At 32.5% G+C, this 22,778-nt stretch overlaps 1 protein-coding gene and 1 non-coding gene across 3 annotated transcripts in view; one reads left to right on the top strand and one right to left on the bottom strand.

The window, feature by feature from the left end:
- CDH18 (cadherin 18) overlaps nt 1-22,778 on the bottom strand; it is a 306,595-nt gene that overhangs the window by 23,218 nt on the left and 260,599 nt on the right. Inside the window, exons 8-9 of one of the 2 annotated variants that reach the window (XM_021702504.1) lie at nt 12,036-12,157; nt 5,835-5,952 (exon numbers count right to left, since the gene is read on the bottom strand). In XM_021702504.1, coding sequence (XP_021558179.1) covers nt 5,835-5,952; nt 12,036-12,157 — 240 coding nt within the window. Of the gene's footprint in view, nt 1-5,834; nt 5,985-12,035; nt 12,158-22,778 lie in introns of both variants that reach the window. The other variant, XM_021702503.1, reaches the window with a different exon arrangement.
- On the top strand, nt 14,761-14,891 carry LOC123325419. The gene has a single exon (XR_006540423.1). It is a non-coding gene; the product is annotated as a small nucleolar RNA SNORA63 (small nucleolar RNA).

The raw sequence follows: 22,778 nt of genomic DNA, 5'->3' as shown, positions 1-22,778 counted from the left end.
GAAGCAAACCCACTGTGTGCATACCATGCACCTGGGCCACTCCATGTCACTCTCTGAGACTTTGGGGTTAGAGGAATCAGAGAAAACATGAAGTTCATACTGCTTCCCATGCCATGAGAAATGAAGCATTCATCCCTGACCCGGGAATAAAGAGCCTTGTGCCAGCATCCATGAATTTGGGTCAAGACTCACTGCTTACCATGTAGGTAAGGTACAATGTCAACATAAAGGTGTGAAGGCTCTTATTATACATCTTCAATGACTACTTGGTTGCTGAACGGCTGACATTCCCAGATTTTTTTTTTATTTTTGACTAATGGGATACATGTGACATTTTTGTTATTGCCTTCTTATGTTTATGTGTAAGATCATTGATAGTTTTGAACACATGTTCATATGTTCATAGGTTTATTTACTATTTTATTATTCCTCTTCTGTTAATTACTTATTTATATCCTTTAACTATTTTGTTTCCTATTTGGAATGTTTATTTTGTTTTGTAAATATATTCATGACACTAATCCTTACTCATTTATAAGTATTGCTATATCTTACCCCAGGTTATAACCTGTTTGTAAGTTTTGTTTAGAAATCATTTGATGCAGAAATATAATTTTAATATTATCACATTTTTTACTGTTTTATGAATGTGCTATTTGTATCTTTTATGCAAAAATCCTCTTCTACCCCATTATATAAAATTTGTTCACCTTGTTTTCTTCTAAAATTCTTAAAATGTTGCTTGTACAAGTATAATTTAATATAATTTTTAATATAATTTATTTTTGTGCATGTATTTGAGAGATTCTAATTTTAATTAGAATTAATATAATTTATTTTTGTGCATGTATTTGAGAGATTCTAATTTTAGTTTCTCTAGATATATAAACAGTTGATCCAATTCTATGTACTTTTTGGATTACCCTTTCCACAATGGTTAGAAATGCTACCTTTGTCTTCTATCAAGTTCATATGTTTATATATAGATTTCGTTATCTAATCATTTTATTTCAGTCCCCTCCATTTGTTCTCCTCTTCTCCTTATCTCTTTCTGTACTCCTACCATATTTAAGGAGTACTTCATTGTTTTGTGCTGGTTTCAGACTATTAATAACCAATATTGTGGTTATACCAGTGCTTGTGATTCTTATTATGATTGCAAGACACTCTTCAGCAATAACCATCAGGAAACTTTGGAAAAAAGGCTTTTTACTCACATGTCCTGGAAAATCACATGGCACATCTGGGTCCACACAAAGACGTGGAGGGTAGAGAGAAAGAGAATATGGGGGAGGGGGCTTGAAGTTCTGCTGTTATTGGGGTCAAGGGCGGGTCCTATGGTTTTGGGGGCTCACTCCATCAATGAATTTAAGACATATAAATGGGAATTTAAAAAACAAGGAGAGAGAGAGAGAGAAGGCCCAAATGATTAGTTATCAAAACCAATTAAGAGCTCTAAAACAAAGAGTCTCAGGGGACAGGGGAAGAGGCCTGGATCTTTATCTAGTCCTATGGCTGGAAATGTGTTTTTCCAGCTAGCCCTCTTTGAAGTGAATTCCCCTTTGAAGTAGGTGCCTCTTTGAAGTGGATGCCTTGGCAATGGAAGTGTTAAGTCATGCACTTGTATTACAAAAAAAAAAAAGAAAAAAAAATCCACCTGTCTGGGTTTACACTCACTACATTCATCTTTATAATGTCTTGATAGCTGTTAGCATATGCCCTCTTTTCTTCTCTTTCTGCTAACTATATATCTCCTTCATCTTCTTTTTAATACATTCTTGCTTTTCTTAATGCTTTGCTATTTGCATTTTATTAACAGATTACTAAATTCAGTTTATCATTAAAATTATATTTATTTTATAGATTAATATGAAAATCTGATTGCTCTGATTCACTAATTTGGTAAATATATTATTTTTCTTGCATGGTTGTATATTTTCAGTAACATTGCTCTTTACATAGGGTAAACTTGAACATTATACATTGGATTTGTTTTCCTCTAATGATTTTAGAAAGGTTTTGGGCTAATTTATTTGATTCATTTTTGCCATTTTAAATTGTACCTGATTTACTACCTATTCATATTTTTTTTAAATATAGAAAATCTATCCATTTTGAGGCATTTAATTAGCATTCCAAAAAATTGGCAAAGTATCTCATTATTACTGAAGGTGCTTTAAAATTTACGATTCTCTTAAATTTTCATATAGACAATTTCATCATCTATTAACAAGGATAATCTTGTGTTTTGTTTCTACTTATTATTGTTCTTTTTTTCTTTTTGAATTGAGAACATTCTGTACAATGCTGATTATTTGTAGTGCCTGAAGTCATCCTGAGATCAGAAGAATTGCTTAGACAAACCTATCAGAAATCACTCATTCTTAGAAATGTGACCTAAATAAAGATCTTATTTTAAGACACCAGGTTTGGGATTTGTTTTTTTTTTCCAGCAATAGTTGTTTCTTTTGAAGCAATAGGCTAAGTATTTCTAACTTTTTATATCAAACTTTCTATATCATTTGAATTTGGTGTATTTCATCTAAGCAGCATATATATGTGTGTGTGTGTGTGTGTGTGTGTGTATTTACATATATTTAAATATGATATAGCTTTGATTAAAAATGATATTCAATCTGATAATGGCCACAGTATGTTTGAATGAATTTCTACTTTCTTCTTTCATTTTCTATGCTTTGACTTTACATCTTTTATTCTCCTTTCTGGTCTTCTGATCTATTGATAAAATAAGTTTTATTATTTAATTTTCTGGAAATCATTCCTCGCTTTGGAAAACACAGATTTTCATGCTGTTAATTTAGTGTTTACTCTTCAAGTTTTAACATATGAAATGAAACCTAATTACACATTTTTTTCTTATTATATTCCGCAGAGATCCTGAAAACAAAGATTGATACAATATTTGCCAAAACATCAGTAGCTAAAAGTAAAAAGCTTATTTTTGTACATTGGTTAATAATGAGTCTTCCTTGATTCCTGATAGCTTACTATTTTTAACTAACTCTAGAGAAGGTTGATAATAGCAAATTATTTTTCATCAGCATTTTGAGCAGATGATTTTTATCAACTTCTGCCATCCATTTTTTTTTTTAACCAGGAATCTAGTTATTGGGGCGCCTGGGTGGTAAGTCGATTAAACAACTGACTGTTGGTTTTGGCTCAGGTCATGATCTCTGGGTGATGAGACTGAGCCCCCATCAGGCTCCACACTCAGCACAGAGTCTGCTTAAGACTCTCTCCCTCTCACTCTGGTCCTCCCTCCCTCCCGCCCCACGCTCGCGCTCTAAAAAAATCATTTAAAAATCTAATTATCATTGCTTTTTAATTATTTTGCATTTTCTTTTTGATAGTGTAAAGTTCTTCCTCCTTATCTTTGATGCTTAACAGTTTTAAATTGTCATATCCAAGTATAGATTTAATTTTGTGCTTGGTTTTGGTATTTATGTTCCTCATAAGGGTCCATATATTTGTATGAGTGTATTCATTTTGGTATGGCTATTCCATTTTTAATCTCATCTTTACATATTACTACCTCTAGCTGCCATGTGTTTAGAGAAAAGGCCATCTTTATATATGGTATGATTAATTCTCCCAATGTTCCAAAGTGAGTATTTTATTTTATTTATTTTGTTTATTTATTTAGTTTTTTGGGGAGCAGAGGGGCAAAAGAAGAGGGAGATGGAGAGAGAGAATCTCAAACAGACTCCATGCCCATCGTGGAGATCTACGTGGGGCTCAATCTCACAACCCTGAGATCATGACCTGAGCCAAAACCAAGAGTCGTACACTTAACCGACTGAGTCCACCCAGGCACTCCTAAAGTGGGTATTTTAAACCCTAATTTATGGATATACAAACTGAGCTCGGAAAGTTAGGTGGCTTGGCTTATCTAGCATAATTAAGCCTACTTGTATAAGCACATGCTTTCAGCTGTACATTTGAATCTTTTCTAGAAATTGTTGTTACCTATTCAAAAGAAATTTTCCCGTGTTATTTATAATTTTATCAATTCCCAATATTTTTTAAAACAGTCTTACAAATGGATTAAAACATCTTTATCCCTACTCAACTGTCCATAGGCCTCACATACTTGACATAGTATAGCTGGTTTAAGCATTCATAGTTATGGTTAAAACAAAGGTTAAAAAATTTACATCAGCATCATAAACCCTTTTAAAAGTGTGCATATGTTTGAGGGGAATTCCTTAAAATGAGCTCCCACCACTAGTGATGTCAAACAATTGAATTAAGCCCTTTTGAGTATATCCATTCATTAAATTCACAAATTCCAGATATAAAAATTTTATATAAAGAACTTTTATATAGTCACTGAGTGGGTCTCAACAATAGTAAAATTTTCTTGTTTCTATTTTACTTACATAGGTTAAATAACTTGAATATAACACACCTTTAAATCCAAGTCAAATTTTCATGATAATATCAAATTAAAATTACTTAAAAAATGTAAAATAAAATCCTTATCAGAATGGAAAAAGAAATAACTGAAATATAAATATAGGGATCTAGATAAAATCTACTAAGGCAAAAAGTTGAGTGTTCCCCATATTATGTAACTATCTGAAATATGGGAAGTATGAATAGAGTTTTTTTTTTTTTTTTTTACATATTTCACACAATTACATTAAATATATTTGGGATTGTAGAATGGGACGTTCAAATGTACATAAATATATAGCAATCAATTAATACAATTTGTCATACACAAACACGCACAAATATGTATTTCCATAGGTAAAGCTGACCATAGGGCAGTTAAAATGAGAGAGACAAACAAGCAGCTTTTTATTTTCATATGAACTTTGTTATGGCCACATGTACAATTTGGTATCCTTGTTATGATAATTTAAAGAAGCTTAGGAAAAATGGACATAATGTTTTAGTGAGTTGACATTTAGTGTATATATATATATATATATATATATATGTTTGAAAATACATCTCCCTGAAGGGTACAGAGAGGGAATTAAAGAATTAAACGTTACTCCTAAATGAATGCACTATTGTTTCTCTCATAGGATTCTGAGGCAAATGTTAAATCCCAAATAACAGCATATTCAGATAAAAGTGATCAAAGATAGTTTTGGGGAAGAAGAAAGTTGATACAAATCAGAACATTGCACACATTGACTGATTCAATGTTTCCTTTACAGCAAAGTGGAGTTTTATACAACCTTGAGAAATCTACCAAATAGGGATTCTAAAACATGAGACTCTTCTCCAGTTACTAAATTATGGTGTTCTTTTTTCCCCCACACAATACAGAAGTTTAAACAAAAGTAATTCAAAATTTCCACAATATTCTGCAATTATGCATATTTTATACCCATATTTTGAAAAATATTCATAATAAGAGGAAATATAATTTGTACACCACATCTTGATAGCCTTGCTAATGCAAGATGAGTTCAAACATTGAATTTCCTTTCTTAACTGTCCCTAGGACATATTTTTCATTTTTCCTAATTTAAAATTTTTCTACCTCCTAGCAATTGCAAGCAGCTCTCATAAACATGTTTGTCAGCTAAGATTTCTCTTAAAATTTGCCCAAGAGCATATCACATGTACATTTCTTGTTTAAAGGGATGCTTCTGAATAAACTCAATGAAAGTTATTTGTACATATGGCTCAATTTTAAATACAAGCTATTCACATTAACATCAAACTGACTTTGAATGCTGATTTGCAAGCTGTTCATGGGTATGTACGAATAAAGCAAAACTGCTCAGGCCTATTCCACATGAAGTCAAAACAGATATCACATAGATTAAAAAGTGTATGTAAATCATGTTCACCTTCATTGTCCTTCAGAGTGAAGTTTGGGTTTATAGATAGGTGTTCATCAAGAAAGAAGTTAAACCTTGGTCCATTTGCAAAATCATCTTTATCCGTGGCACTGATGGTATGAATTACCTGAAGAGAAAAAGCAAACACTAAATTGGAAACTTAATTTGGCTTATTCCTTTGATTATAATTATATTATAGCATTTTTAATTACCGTCACAAAAGGATTTTTAAAAGACCCCTTTATCCACCTTGAGTCTTTTCAAATCCAAGTAATAAATGTCCCAGCTAACTGGTTTGTTCTTGCATCAGATTTTAGGAAACACGTTATGGAACAATTTATAATCATCCACACTTTATTTTTTAGGGTAGCACAAACATTTAATTTTTTTTTCTTTATCACCCACAGTACCTTGGGGCCAATTAGCTGCAAGATGTTATAAGAACACCTGTTTGAGCAAACAGGAAGTATTGTTTGTACAAATATAAATATCCTGGTGTTTGTGTAGAACAGCTTTGCAGTGTATGTTGTTTTCAGTGGAGTCATAATATTTTTACTGTTTAGGGGACCTTTGAGAACATGACCTAGCCCCTCTATTTTAACATAGCTAAGATTAGGAATGTGAGACCCCAAAAAATTGTGATGTGCCCCCAAACTGTTAAAATAGAGCCAGAAGCAAAACCAGACTACTCACATTTTTATGGAATACTTCTCATATACAGTGGTTGAGAGAAAATAATTCTAAAATTCGGACTATGCACATTATGGAGCAGAGGAAGTTAGAATATATACATGAAATATTCCAGGTGGCTTATGAACAGAACACAAATTTCAACAGCGGTAGCCATTACAGTCTTAGGAAATATCCAAACTAATATGCAAGATAATATTTTCCTCTTTTAAAAATTAGTATCCTAATGCTTAGGTGTCCTTTTCCTAGCCCTTCCTTAGAGAAATTAAAAGAAAGAGAGGAAAGGAAGCCATAAAAAGAATGTTTCCTGGGGCACCTTGGTGTTCAGGTGGTTAGGCGTATCCCTTTGGCTCAGGTCATGATCCCAGAGTCCTGGGATCAAGCCCTGTGCATTGGGCTCCCTGCCCAGCAGGGAGCCTGCTTCTCCCTCTCTTTCTGCCCCTCCCCTGCACCCTGCCCCTCTGCTCATGCTTTGTCTCTCTCAAATAAATAAATAAAATCTTAAAAAAGAGAGTGTTTCCTGCATGTGAAATATAGTGTGTTCATTTCAAAAATTGCTATGATTTCTAAAAACATCTTACTCAATTTCATCCCATTTCGATCTTTTCCAAGTGAAATAATATACCAATATGTACGACAGTTAAAAGCTAAATTCCTATCCATGCATTGAGTCCATTAGTTGGTCAGGGAGATGAAGATGAATATAAAAGTACTAAGGAGTCATCAGTGACAGTAAGACCAGAAAAACATGTGTCTTCATAAAGGGGAAGTGAAGAAAGTGCTTTGGGCTATGGAAGTGTTCTATTTCATCCATATCTGCATATGGCTCTCATTGCTCAGAATGTATTTTCTCAGCAAGAAATTTAGGTAAAACTTCCCCCAGCCCCCACATATCCCAAGAAGTCTCTATCATTCTTCTCTTCTGTACTTCCCTTCACACTATTAATTTATGAGCTGAAAAATCTACATATCTCCTTGTTGTTTGCTTTCTTTTTTGTTTAAATTACAGCTGGTCTCTGAATGGATCCTTTTTTCCCCCTTGTTATTGATTTTTGACTTGATAGGAGAATAAATTGATGGATAATTGGAAGCAATCTGACAATTTTTCTCAAGTGTGAAAAGCTCCATAGAGTTCAGAGAGTGTGTAATCTGAGGAAAATACCTATGTTTTCAGGTACTTAACATAAAACTGAAATAAAAATATCAAATTTTCAAGATTGTTTTCAGGGTTAAATAAAATAAATACAAGTTTTTTTTCGAAAATAAATGTCCTATCTCCCCTAATCCTTGCTCGTTTTCATTCTCCAATGCACAATCCTATTTTCTTGATGATACTTCATAACCTACTGATATGTTTGCAAATTCACTTCTTATCTTAGAATGTGATTTTGGAAGAGATTGGCAGAGAACAATTTATTTAAATCAACTAAATTATTTTATATTTCCTGTTATTACTAATTTGGGACAATTATTTCCTTCCCGTTTTAACTTTTTACAAACAAGCTTATTCTATTTGTTAAACACTGATATAATTTATATTATATCTTTACTGTTTTACTGTTATCATTAATAAAATATACTTTCCATTTTTATACAGGTAATTTCAAATCTGAATTTACTAGGAAGCTCACTCATGGCAAATTTATCTTTCTTAAAAACTTCTTGATCTCGTGTCCATAGCAAAAGATGAGCTGATTGCCATGTTTTGCTTAAGAGTCAACCATTCGTTTTGAATTCCTGAAGAATGTTCCTCATGCATCCATACTTATTCTTCCATAATGCTCTGAAAAATTCTTCCAAAAACCTAGAATGTTGCTCAGCTTTTATCTAGAACTCAGAGACAGCCTCTTATTAGGGAATGGTATATTCAATTTTTCTGTTTACTAATCACCTTTTCTCTTTCAGTAGGAGATAGATTTCCATTTTTTGTTTCCCTAGACTTTTATTAGGAAAATCACCTCAGAAGTGAACATGTCTGTGATTTTGAAAAGATGTAAGCTTCTGGCAAATATCTAGATAAGTGCCATGTATACGTCATCAATATTTTCTATGCTTTTGTCAGTTATGATTTATCTACACTGTGCTACCTGTGCCCTCCATTTGTGTAAATTGTTGATGATGTACAATCCATAACAATTTATTTTCTGTCTCTCAATCTTTCTAACTGAACTTAGATGTTTTCTATCATGTGCATATTATGTAATTTGTGCATAAAGTGTTTGATTATTTTGAAAGACCTGAGAAAAACACAGTCACAGATTTATTCTACTAAAGGGGGGAGGGAATCCAAATCGATAGTTGGTATTTATAAATGATTACCAAAAATTATGGTAATTATTGCCCATGGTAATTTTGGTAATACCCATGAATAACGATTCACTTTTAGCAGAAACTAATTAGAATCAGTTCTGTATTTATTTTACCAAATAAATGTATCACCCTGTTTAAATGTATTTTCTATGGTCTATTACTTCTTGAGTACTTTATTAAAGGGGGAAAACATCAAACTAGTCAGTGTCACAGATATATACAAATAATGCAGTCTTCTGTTAGGTAAATGGGCTAGTCCTAACTAAACATTTAAATTAAAAGAATATTCTAGGGGTGCCTGAGTGGCTCAGTTGGTTAAAAGTCTGCCTTTGGCTCAGGTCATGATCCCAGGGTCTTGGGATCGAGTCCTGCATAGGGTTCCCTGCTCAGTGGGGAGTCTGCTTCTCCCTCTGCCCCACTCCCCTCTTGTGCCCTCTCTCTCAGTCTCTCCAGTGAATAAATAAAATAAAAAAAAAAGAGAGAATATTCTATGGAACACACTGTATCTTCTTAATTATTCAATGAATTTGTTTATAATATAATCTCAAGTGGGATCATAAATTTATTTAATAATAACACTAACTTCTGTTGGTTCAATGAGTTGACCTTTGTAAAATCTTGATGTAAAATCTCTACTGATCTAGGTATTTTTTTCATACAAAGTTTATTATTAATAATTAGACGTGATGAACACCAGGTATGCTGGTATTAGGTGATACAATTTTTTAAATATATGTTATGCTTCCTAGGTTTACTTTGTAATGAAACACACACACACACACACAGAGGGGAAAGTCAATATAAATAAGATAGAAAACATTTCCGTCATTTATATTTCAGTTTCTACATGTAGACCCATCTCATTTATTATGAATTCACTTTACTTTGGGAACTGACTTCAAATTTCATGCATGCATGATTTTCTTCTTAATATTTCTTTCATGCAAGGTACTTAAAAGATTTTTTTTTCAGAACAGGAAAATTTATTAACTCAGAGAAATATATTGTTGCAGTTCAGGTGCATTGATACCTGATTCAATGTGAACTTTGCTGTTATATGGGGTTTAAACCTCTGCTTCGCAAAAGACCCGTCTCTCTGCCATGGTCACGTGCTGTTATATTTAGATGCACAGCATCCATAATAAAAATATCTATAATTCTAAAAGCAATCGTTATAGAAAGAGGAGACATTGTACAGCTGGGCAATACAAATATGCTTCAGAAAACCTATTTCACAAATCATTATTTAGAGTTCCCTATTCCTACTCTGCATCAAAATACACAAAGTTTATTCAGAAAAGCTACAAACAAAAAGTTAAATGAACCAAAGGTGGCAAAATTAAACAATAGAAAGATTCAGATCATTTCCCTTGTAATAGGTTAATCATAAAAAATGGCCATACAGTTTGGCAATGGTTTGTTTAAATAAGAGTGCAATAAACAATATTTTCAAATGGCTTTTCATTCCCTCAGTAAAAAGTTTTAATTCATTTTGATAAAACAAATGTTTAGAGAAACAGATACTTAAGCAATATAAAGAACCCAAGTATCTTAATGTGACACCTAAAATCATACAATATTAAAGACAACAATGATGCTAACTATGAATATAGTTTTCAAAGGATAATAACCATAATCACATAAATAAATCGATATACATTAGATCTTAGGGGTGCTAAGTCTTGTGATTGCTTTCTGAAAACAGTAACAGTTCTCTGAAGAAAAGAAAAATACTATATAAATGGTTAATGGGACCCAGAAGATAAAGATACATTTTTGTCACAAATTTAGCCTTCTCTAAAAAATGGAATGGCTTCCCATGTGAGGAGAATAAAGTAATCCACATTTAAAGGAATTTGAGACTCATCTACTCATACACTCATAAAATTTCATGCTTGGAAGGGCCCTGAAATTCCGACAATTTTCTTTATTTTAGAGATGAAGAAAGCATTTGTCAATGTCACATAAATCATTTCTTAGAAATGCTCAAATTTTAAGAGGCCAAATTTCTAAAATTTTAAGGAACCAAAATTTAAATTAAAAGAGTTTAGAATATTTTAACTTCATTTAACTTCATTTGTCTTTCTAACTTATGATCTCTTGTTGCCATGTATATGACGTCTATTTTAAACTCTGGAAAATGTTCCTTTGATTTCTATTTATTCATTAATGATTTAGTTTTTATGAATATATTTATTGATTGTGTTTGTTTTGAAGGTTCCTTATGACTCCAGGCTGCCAGTGTAATTATTTTTCTTTTTTACCCAATAAAAGCTCTAGAGTGTACCTTATGGTAAGAGATTTTCACATTTTTGTTGGCTTAACTCTGAGATTTTCTGGTCTGTTGTTGAGGGATATTTTGATAGAAAAAAGAATTCATGATTGTCAGTTATTATCTTGCAACTGTTGGGAATTTATCTTTCCATTGTTTTCTGGGTCTTATCTTTCTTTTTTTTAAGATTTTATTTATTAATTTGAGAGAGAGAGCATGAACATGTGTGTGCATGGGCAAGTAGGGGGAGGGGGGAGGAGCAAAATGGGGACAGAGAAGAAGAGGGAAAGAGTCCAAGCAGACTCCATGCTTAGTGCAGAGCCTGTCTAGGGGGGCTTGATTCCACCATCTTGAGATCACAACCCCAGCTGAAACCAAGACTGGATGCTCAACTGACTGGGCCACCCAGGTGCCCCTGGGTTTTATCTTTCTTGGATGAAAAATTAGCTTTTGATATTATTCTTTTTAAGGTATTATATCTTTTAAAAATGTTTTTACTTTTAATTAAATTTTCCATTTTTTTATAATTATAGATTCATATACAGTTGTAAGAAATATAGAGAGATGCTATATACCCAGTTTCCCCCACTGGTAACATCTTGCAAAACTATAGTACAATGTCACAGAACAAGAAAGTTCACAGTTTCCTCCTCATTTAATACAAGGCTTCACACAAAGCATTCAATATAATTTTATTGGTATGATGAATGTATGTATTAATGAGTTCATTTTTTGATTTACATTTGGGTTCTGGAGAAAATTTATTTTCAACGATTCTCAAAGAAATCTATTGGTACTTAAAATAAAGCTTTATAAAATTATTTTCACTGTGCACAAAAATAATATTGAGGGATTTTGAGGATTATACCTAAAATAATAGAAATAGAGCTGCTTGTTTTTCTCCCATTCCAATGATAGTAAGGAAACAATTAACTTACCTGGCCAGGTTTTGAATTTTCACAGACAACAATATCATATTCCCTGGCAAGTTCGGGTGGGTTGTCATTGACATCCAGAACTCTAATACCCACTGTGACATGGCTCAGCAAACCAGGATTGTCTGCAAAACATGCAAGGATATATTTAGTATTTCCATGCACACTTTAGAGGCTTGGTTTAAAACAAATCTCCTTAATACTGTAGCTTGTCACTGGCTCCATATGCTACAACAGGACTTTTGGCAAAAAACTTTATGATGGCACTCTTTGCTAGAACTCGCTAACTTACAGAAAAATGAAAAATGAACACCAAGGCATGACATGAATGCTAAAATGATATTTTGTCATATCGAGGAAATTACATGTTATTCAGGAACTGGGGGGGGACGTTGTCAGAATTCATTGTATGCTGTCAGAGTCTAAGGGATGAACAATTGGTTTCATCGTTAATTTAAGAAAAGCATAGCAGTTGGTAAAAAAAATTACATAATCTTTAAAAAGTTTGAGTTTTCAAATTTAAATAGACTTGGAGAAAATAAAGAATTACCATTTTTGCACAAAGAATAACTTTCTTCTTATAGAAAAAAATGCATGCAGTGTGTGATGTTAAGTCATACATGGGGAGAAATAATAATTGAAATCAGAACATAACATAGAATTAATATATAATTCTGGCAGATATCAAAATATTATAAATAACACCTTAAATAACTCTTAAACACAGTCTTTCCATTTTTCAGTAAGTTTATTAGTTCTGAAATGTGAGGAAAAGGCAAATGTTTAGTTTATTTTACATGTTAAAGCTATAAATGCAGAATTAATAATGGGAAAATTAAATATGTATATTTTTATTGCTGATGTTTCTGTCATTATTTTTTAAAAATCCCAAGTTAAAATGGATTAATTTTAAAAAGTATTACTAAAACAAAAGACATAAAATCTAGATAAATTTATCAATTTATCAAAGTAGAACATGAGAAGTTATATTTGAAAAAAGTGGGTATGAATATACATAGACATATACCGAAGATACTAAAACTAGTAAGAATATGGATGGAATAAAAAATGCCATAGGTGGCTCTAAAAGGAATAGAAAATCTGAGGAGTACTACAGTAACTAAAGAAAATCAAATTTCATTTAAAACATAATTTTTCTAAAGCAAAAAAAAAAGAATTCCACTGGTGTGTAAAAAAGAAAAAAAAATCTATCTTTATCAATTTAGTTCCACACTTGCTTTGTATAGCATTAAAGGAAGAAGGAAGGAAGGAAGATACAAAGAAAGAAATGAGGAAGGACATTTTAAAAAGCATAAAAATTATTCACAGGGTTAATGAGTTAATGAATTAAAAGATGGACAAACAAAAATAATCATCTCAACACATACAGAAAAACAAAGAAATAGAATGTAATGTCCATAGATGATAAACACAATGAAACCCAGCAAAAAAACAAAAACAAAAACTCTCAGCGAATAAGTAGAAATGTGCCTTCTCCTGCTGATTAAGGGCACACTAAACAAACAAAACTACAGCGTACATTATTCTTAATGGTGAAAAACTAGAGTTAATTAACAAAGCTATAAGGAAGCTAGAACTCAATCTAACAAAGGATGTGAAAGACCTATATGCAGACCACTTTATTGAAGTGTCATATTAGTGTAGCTTATTTAGACTTCGTTAAAGAAATTAAGAGCTATATCATGTGTGTGGTTAGGAAGACGCAAAATCACAAATAAAACCAACCCTTCTGAACTGACTTGTGTATTCAGTGTAATCTGTTGCAAAACCCAATGTCCATAGAATTAAAAGCTGATTCTAAAATTTATAAGTACTAAGATTATTTAGACTTGTATGGAAAAGAACAATAAAGCATACTTGCTCTACAATTCACCAAGGTTTATCCTATATAGGATATTCACGGCATTACTCTCGCCGGTATACAAATATATCTCTTCTACTCTAAATGTCATATATGATTTTTTTCATGTATTCCTATATTTCCCAACTAGGTACTTGCTCACCTTTTCAGAGCAGACAAAAGTAATCTGTTCTAGAAATCCGAGGCAAGAATAATTTTATTGGCTCTAATCATTAGTATCAGCAGCAGTAATTGTCCCTGAGTAAATAGTTCTCTGTTATTTTCTGAGCAGGCAGAATTATAAGCAACCTTAGTGAAGTTAGGGAAAAAAGAAAAAGAAGGAAAGAAACCTGTTTTGTAGAAGATTCTGGAAAGATTATATCTTGACGAAAGGCTAGAATAAAAGAACAACTAGCATCTGACCGTGTTCAACATTCACCTTCTCACTGTCCCCACTCTGTCTTGCTCATGCTGAACTCTGGACTGGGACTGGCCTTCCACTCATTCCATACTGGGGTATAGGAAACTCAATTCTTCTCAGTTCTTTTGGATGGAAATAGACTCTATGTTGATCGAATATTATTTTATTACTCCAGTGTATAATTACTATTCCATAACTTACTGATTAAAAGCATAGCGTTTAGCATCAGACAAATGCCTGTTTATCTGCAGACCTACTACCCTTATGTGTTCTGTGGGGAAGCTGAACTGAATTTAACCTTGGTGTGGTTACGACTAATTGCCAGGGGCAACCTCAGGAGGTGCTGATGAAGAGTTAGGAAAAACAGAATGTTGGAGTAAGCTTACTGTCATTACCAATGCAAACTGAATACCTGCAGTCTATTTACTAAAAGTAGCATGATCTGGATGCAGGATCTAGTTACAATGTAGCTATAAAGTGCTGCCTTGTCTTTGCCCCCTGCTCAAAATAAAGCTGTTACCTTTCTAGCCCTGTCCGCCATGGTGCTTAGCAGCCAGGGATGCATGGTCTCAGACATGTTTACCAAGTAAAACATTGACTTGAGGGGCGCCTGGGTGGCTCAGTCATTAAGCGTCTGCCTTCGGCTCAGGTCATGATCCCAGGGTCCTGGGATCGAGCCCCGCATCGGGCTCCCTGCTCAGCGGGGAGTCTACTTCTCCCTCTCCCACTCCCCCTGCTTGTGTTCCCTCTCTCGCTGTGTCTCTCTCTGTCAAATAAATAAATAAAATCTTTAAAAAATAAATAAATAAATAAATAAATAAATAAATAAAAGTAGCATGATGTGTAAAAACTGTGCCTTTAATTCCAGATAATTAGAGGTTGAAAACCCACTATGGCTTTGTATCCTCTTGCAGTCTACCTGCCTGCATTCTGGTATTCTCTGCTCAATAATAAAATTAGCTAATTCTAAATTAGCAAACTGGCAAGTTCTTTTAGGTTTCTCTTCTTTCTTTCCCACAGCCACTGGTTTAGTATGTTACCCTTCAAATGACAATAACTTTACCTATAAAATGTGAACATATTCACGTGTGTTCGAAGCATTTTCTTCTGTTCCTTAAGTTCTTAATGCAACATTTCTGTTATTGCTATTGTTACTTTTATCTTCATGCTTTATTTCTAGCAATTGGTTTTTCTTTAAATAGATGTATAATTGGCATACAATATTAGATTAGTTTCAGGTGTACAAGAACATAAGTGATTTGGCAATTACATACATTACAAAATGCTCACCATGTTAAGTGTAGTTACCATGTGTCATCATACAAAGTTATTATAATATTACTGATTACATCCCCAGGCTGCAATTATTTATTTTCGAATTGGAGATTTGTACTTAATCCATTCAGCTGTATTGCCTACCCACCCTCCTGCACACCTTCTTCCTCTCTGGCAATCGTCAGTTTCTTCTCTGTATTTATGTGTCTGTTTCTGTTTTTGTTTGTTCAATTTTAAGTCGTTTTGATGGCCGAGTAAATAAAACACATTGGAATCTGACAAATTTAAATATGAATCCCCTTTCCAGCCCTCTATTTAGGAACACGAAATTTGGAAAGTTATTTATTATTTCTATGCCTTCATTACTTAATCTGCAATGAGTTATTTAACTTGCCAAATTGTGTTTTTGAGAAACAATTAAGGTAATCATGTAAATTTTAAAATACTGATCCTGGGAGAGAGCAGACTGCACATTTGAATTCTTTCTGAAGATCAAAAACAAAACAAAGCAAAAACAAAACACAATGTGCTGGCAATCCTATACATGTGATTTTTAGCAGCAACTACACTATTTAAAAATCATCCATGTTTTACCCAATACCAATGTAAAAGCAGCTCACATTAGCAGAGTGCTCTCTGTGCAGATAGTGATGCAGTGAAAGTCTTGGTATACGGTATTTCCGTGCAATTGCTAGTTTGATGCTATGATTTTTAGAGGATTTTCCATAACTTGGGGAACAATCCATTTTATCCAGTGAGCTCATTTGATAAGTCTGATACATGCATGTCGCTAGGATGGGCTCTAGCAAACAGAGCAATGAAATATACCACTCCCGTAGATTCCCCATTATCAATAGAGAATGAAGAAAACAAATTAAATATTAATATTTTTTTCAATTTGTTCTCTTTACAATTGTGAGTCTTAAGTGTTCAATTTATTTTTATCCCACAGTCGTTATGACTTACATATTTCCCTCCTAAAACTCTAAATCATGACCATTAGAATATGTGGTATAGTTTACTAGGGAATTCAATAGATGTCTAATCTAAATATTCATATTCCAAAGTTAGTATTAAGTACTTTTAAATGTATTAATTTAGACTAGTGCAAATTTTCTTGTCAGTAAAATGTAGATTATTTTCTTCAAAATGTGTTTTCATTCAGTCAACATGAAAAACCTCATATATTACAATAGTAAATTGCAGTGATTATGAATTTAATTAAATAATCACATTTATATCTGTCTATGATTCATAAATTCCCATGCTTATGAGGATGTGTTTCCAAATGTGTGTTACAAATGTGTTTAATTGATGTTTGTTTGTTTGTTTGTTTGTTTGTTTTCTGGTCTGTGTTTCTTTGGTTTCTATTAAAAGTTTTCATTAAAAGCAAATATGTATAAACCAAACAGTCTGAACTTTCATGAATCATGCTAGGCTAATATTTTATTAACAAATATGTTTCTAATATTTCCTTAAATAAAAATAAGTATATAAAAATAAATTTTGCAAACTAGTACTCAGATGAAACTGAAATTGTTTTAAAGATTTATTTATTGATTTTATTAAAGGGGTGGGGCAGAGAGAGAGAATCCTGAAGCAGACTCCCCACTGAGTGTGGAGCCCGATGTGGGGTTTGATCTCACCACCCCGAAATCATGAACTGAGTGGAAACCAAGCGTCAGCCACTTAACTGACTAAGCCACCAAGGCATCCCTGAAAATTCCCATTCAACCTATTTGTTTTGAAATGAGACTGTTCTGCTCTTTTTAACTGGTATTTTGAAATTTATATGTAAAAGTCATATATCATTTTTAGGCAAAATTAACTAAGATAAAATAACTAATAGATGATAGGTACTCCTTACTAATATGAGTGTTTAATCTATTTAAGAACTGTTTTATGGCTAAAACCATCACAATGCCTTGTACAAGCCTGGTGTGCTGCAGATGCTCCTTTTCTCTCCTCCCTTCCTTCTTTGTATCCTGTTTAAATACTGAGAAACCGGATATTGTATTCAAAATAATTTGTTATAATGGATAAGTAAGAATTCATATCTGGTATCTAATTGATTAACTCTTAAATGTTTCTTTCTTGTTGCCAAATAAGAAGGTTTAAAATAAAACATTCTATGACATTTATAAGATAAAAAATTTAACTGCCCCATACATTTTAAATCCCTTACTTATTTTATAGTAGTTCAAAAAACCTGGTAGTTGTCTAGAAGCTCTTTCAAAAATTACTAAGTATTTAGATGGGCGCCTGGGTGGCTCAGATGGTTAAGCGTCTGCCTACGGCTCATGTCATGATCCCAGGGTCCTGGGATCGAGTCCCGCATCGGGCTCTCTGCTCCTTGGGAGCCTGCTTCTCCCTCTGCCTCTCTCTCTCTCTCTGTCTCTCATGAATAAATAAATAAAATCTTTAAAAAAAAATTACTAAGTATTTAGAAACACATCACCCCAAACTCAGTGTATTTATGCGGTTTTTTGTCAGTTTGCTGTATCAAATTTTAGTAATGGCCCAATCATCATAAAGAATTCACTTTGAAGTGAATTACCTAAAAGGAGTCTCAACTCTTATGATATTTTTTTTTCCTCCTTACCCCTAAATCCTCCAGAAATTCCCAAAATGTCTTAGTATTTTTGCCTGAGACTAAATAAGTGGGAAGCTGCTAAAGTTTAAATTATGCCTCTGATTTTAGGAATAAATGCTGTTTTGTTCTTTAAGTTAGAACCATAAAGTCAAAGTAGTTCACCTCTAAGTGAAACTAATTGCATCGGGATGATGCATTTGCTATATAAATTGAAAAATAGTTTAAAAAAATCTGTTAAAATTGGCCCATTCAATTGCATGAAAGAATCTAACAAAGGTACCATTTATTTTCTAATTTTTGTGATAATTCAGAGTTTTTACATTTATTTTCCAAAATTCAGATTTTGGCCAGAAATAGCAACTGATACCAGACTAACCTTGGTCTATTCATCTATAGTGTCTGTGATCATCGAGTTTTCATCTTTATTGAGTCCCCACAAATTCAGCTTGTGATCAAGTATCATGCTATCCTTTGAACTACATTTGCAATCATGTGTTTTTATGCTGACAGAAGTTCACTAATAGAATGGACCATCATTTTGCATTTTTTGGGGGGTAAGTAATGTAAGGATAATAAAATTTTTCTTATCTGATACAGTCAGCATTCAAAAGTGGTTTTGTTAATTACAGAAAACAACTAACATAGGACATCCTTAATGAAAATTATATATATATATGTATATATATATATTTTTCCAAACATTTGTACTAAAATATCCGAATATCTAATCATTCAGCAATCTCAACTCTGGTGTAGAGATAAGACCTTATCTCTGAGAATGGATCTGCTGCTGCTTGGGGTTCAGCATCACCATTCTTAAAAAAAATCACACTTACTGCATCATCTTTGGGCCCCAAATTTATTCCAAGGGAAGGAAGGACATGAAGATATGTTCAAAACAGTTTAAAAACAGTAGCATTTTAATGAAATTCCCTGAAATATTATAATAGTCTTATTTTTAGCTAAAATCACTTTTATCAAGTCTTAGGAAAACTTAAGCTTGAACTACACAAATCCTGATTCCATTATGCACATCTATGACATTATTTGGTGTAATATTTAAATAAATTAAATAATTACAAAGATAAGGTTAACAGGTTTTGAAATAGAATTTAAGAATGTAAAATTCAGATTTTGGCCAGAAATAGCAACTGATACCAGACTAACCTGCTGTCATAAATGACTATAAAACTGAAATTATATGAACATATTCTTCTCATACTTTGGCAAAGGGATGCTGAAGAACTATGCTACTTGAGAGTAGAGAGACCCATAAGCTGAGTGCAAGGATCTCCTCCAGCTTTGATTACATTCATCATAACCACGTGGGATATATTCAAGGAAGGAAAGGCTGGTTGTTTAACATTTAAATATCAATGAATATAATTCACCACACACACATAATTATTTCGATTGATGCAGAAAAATATAACAAAACATAACATCGTATTTGATTTAAATAGAAAAAAAAGTAATCAGTAAAGTAGGAATGGAAGAGACTTCCTCAACCTGAATAATTGTATAACAAAAACCTATAACTGTCATACTTACAAGTGAAAGATTGAATGTTTTAATCTAAGGATCAGGAAAAAAAAAAAAAAAGGCAGGGATATATCCTGTAGCAATTCTCCTGGGAATCATATTAAAGCTTATAGTCAGTGCAATTAGAGAAAGAAAGAAATGTTATGCCAATTGCAAAGTTAGAAACAAATCTATATTTCTTTAGAGGGGATCATCCGTGTACAAAAGACCAAATAATCTACAAGAAGCTGCTACTGCTAATATGAGAGTTACCAATATTGTAGGATACAAGCTTATATTAACATCTATTTCTACAATAATAAAAATAAACATTTAAATAAATATCAAATTTATGTAACATGAAAAAAAATGAAACCAAATAAAATATGTTCAGCATCTGTATGCTGAAACCTACAAATATTACTAAGATAAATTTAAAATGCCTAGTTAAGTGGAAACATATATTATGTTCATAGATAAAAGACTCAGTATGTTTGAGACATCCATTCTCCCAAACGTGAACTATAGATTAATTGCAATACAATAAAAATTCCAGCTGATATTGTTGAAGAATCTGACAAGCTGATACTAAAATTTATCTGAAAATGTCCTAAGTTAGCCCAAACAATTTTGATGAAAGAATGATGCTGAACTTAATTTTAAGTGTTAGTAAGTAGCCACAATAATCAAGACAATGATATAGCATAAGACTCTGTGTGTGGATGTATGTACAGTGTTATATAATATATGCTTATATGATTAGTGGTACATACAAAAGAAACAGTTAATCAAAAACAAAAGTGGTCAAGTTTTAATGGACAAAGTTGCCATGATTATTAAATGGAGAAATAGCATTTATAACAAATAATGGATTCACTGGAAATTAAAATGTGAAGTAAAAAAAACTGTGAAGTAAATTAAACTTGATCCTTATTGTATATAAAATATCACTAAAAGTAAGCCTTAGACCAAAATATAAAACCTTCAATTTAAATATACAAGAACAGATAGGGTAAATATTTTGTTACCTTGTAAATAATTTTAATAAATAATAATTAGTAAATAATTCCCTAAAATGTGTTGAGATTCATATACGAGATATTAAGACATCTTTTATGGAACCATTAAATTCTTACAATTTCAAGTAAAACAAAAGCTGAGACTTTAGGGACAGTTAATATAATTTTGGAACTGAATACAAGCATATTTTAGAGTGGAATTTTACTGCATAAAATGAAATATATTTAGGGAGCTTTAACTCATATATTAAACATACATACTAATTTCTGGGTCAATCATTGATTATTATTATGTATTTATTAAAAACATGTTAAACATTCTCTTTGAAAAATATTTGAGAATACTTCTAAGAATATATTATATGCTCTTGGTATGTGTACCCAAGTTACATATATTGAGAAGTTTTCATATTTACAATAGGAAACATGTACAAGACATGTTATATCAGCAGTATTAATAATATATGAAGCTACAACAATTGAGATACATTGGGATTTTTATTTATTTTTTATTTTTTATTTTTTTTAAGATTTTATTTGACAGAGAGAGACACAGTGAGAGAGGGAACACAAGCAGGGGGAGTGGGAGAGGGAGAAGCAGGCTTCCCGCAGAGCAGGGAGCCCGATGCGGGGCTCCATCCCAGGACTCCGGGATCATGACCTGAACTGAAGGCAGGCGCGTAACGACTGAGCCCCCAGGCACCCCTACATTGGGATTTTTATTTTTATTTATTTTTATTTTTTTAATTTAATTTACTTTTTTTTTAAGATTTTTTTTTTTATTTATTTGAGAGACAATGAGATAGAGAGAGAGAGCATGAGATGGGGGAGGGTCAGAGGGAGAAGCAAACTCCCTGCTGAGCAGGGAGCCTGATGCAGGACTTGATCCTGGGACTCCAGGATCATGATCTGAGCTGAAGGCAGTCGCTTAACCAACTGAGCCACCCAGGCGCCCCTACATTGGGATTTTTAAACATGAATTAAAATAGATTTATTTTCTCATCATAGTGAAAATGAAAAAAAAAAAACAAAAACAAAACTTCAGCTGTATTTCTTTACCTGGACGAATCTTAAAAACATAGCACTGAGGAAAAAAACAAAGAAAGCGCATATAATATTAACCTATCTATGTATAATATCCATGAGCCAAAGATGTAGTTATGTACATAAATATATATATATATATGCCCAAATGTATTTGGTAAAACTATAAAGAAAAGAAAGGGACAAATAATACTAAGTTCAATATTGATAAGCTCTGGAATGAAGAAGGATGTAATAGTGAGGTGTATTTACTTATTTATTTATTTATTTTATGATTTTATTTATTTATTTATTTGAATGAGAGTGAGTGAGAGGGAGTGCCACAGGGAGGGGTAGAGGGAGAGGGACAGAGAGAATCCCCAGCAGACTCCATGCTGAGATCTCACTACGCTGAGATCATGAGGTGAGCAGAAACCAAGTCTGATGCTTAACCGAATGAGCCACCCACTCACCTTTAAGGGGTGTATTTAAAACTTATTTCTTTGAGGTGAGTGGCTCTTAAATTGGTGTTCATTTTATTATTACGACGGACATATACTTAAGATATCAATATATTTGACATATATTATAATTCTAATTGGAAACATTTGGTACAATTACTTTAATTTATCCAAATATTAACAGAGATATATGTGTGTATACATAGCATACACACACCTCATATATGGATACACAACTTCATTCATGATAGCAAGTTATGGGCTGATTTTCAACTAAGCACAGTTTTCATTGTTTTATTTATCAGTGTCTTCCTTTATGGGTTGTACAATTTGTATTTTTATAAAACTTTCTCTATTCCAAAGTCACAGTAATGTTATCCCACATTTCATTTAAAATTTTATGTTTATCTTCTATGCACTGGAATTACTTAGTTTGCATAGTTGTAAGGTACGTAAGTAAGTTTACTTTCTTTGCAGAACCAGATATCATAGCTCCGTCTTCACCTGTTTGTTGAGGTGTCCATCTATTCTCTCTACTGACTTGCAAACAACTCTGTCTTGTAGCAATTTGA

Source organism: Neomonachus schauinslandi, chromosome 7 (assembly GCF_002201575.2).
Source record: "Neomonachus schauinslandi chromosome 7, ASM220157v2, whole genome shotgun sequence".
In the NCBI taxonomy this organism is placed as follows: Eukaryota; Metazoa; Chordata; class Mammalia; order Carnivora; family Phocidae; genus Neomonachus; species Neomonachus schauinslandi.
The sequence above is the reverse complement of the archived record's forward strand: the minus strand, read 5'-3'. Positions and strand labels throughout refer to the sequence as shown.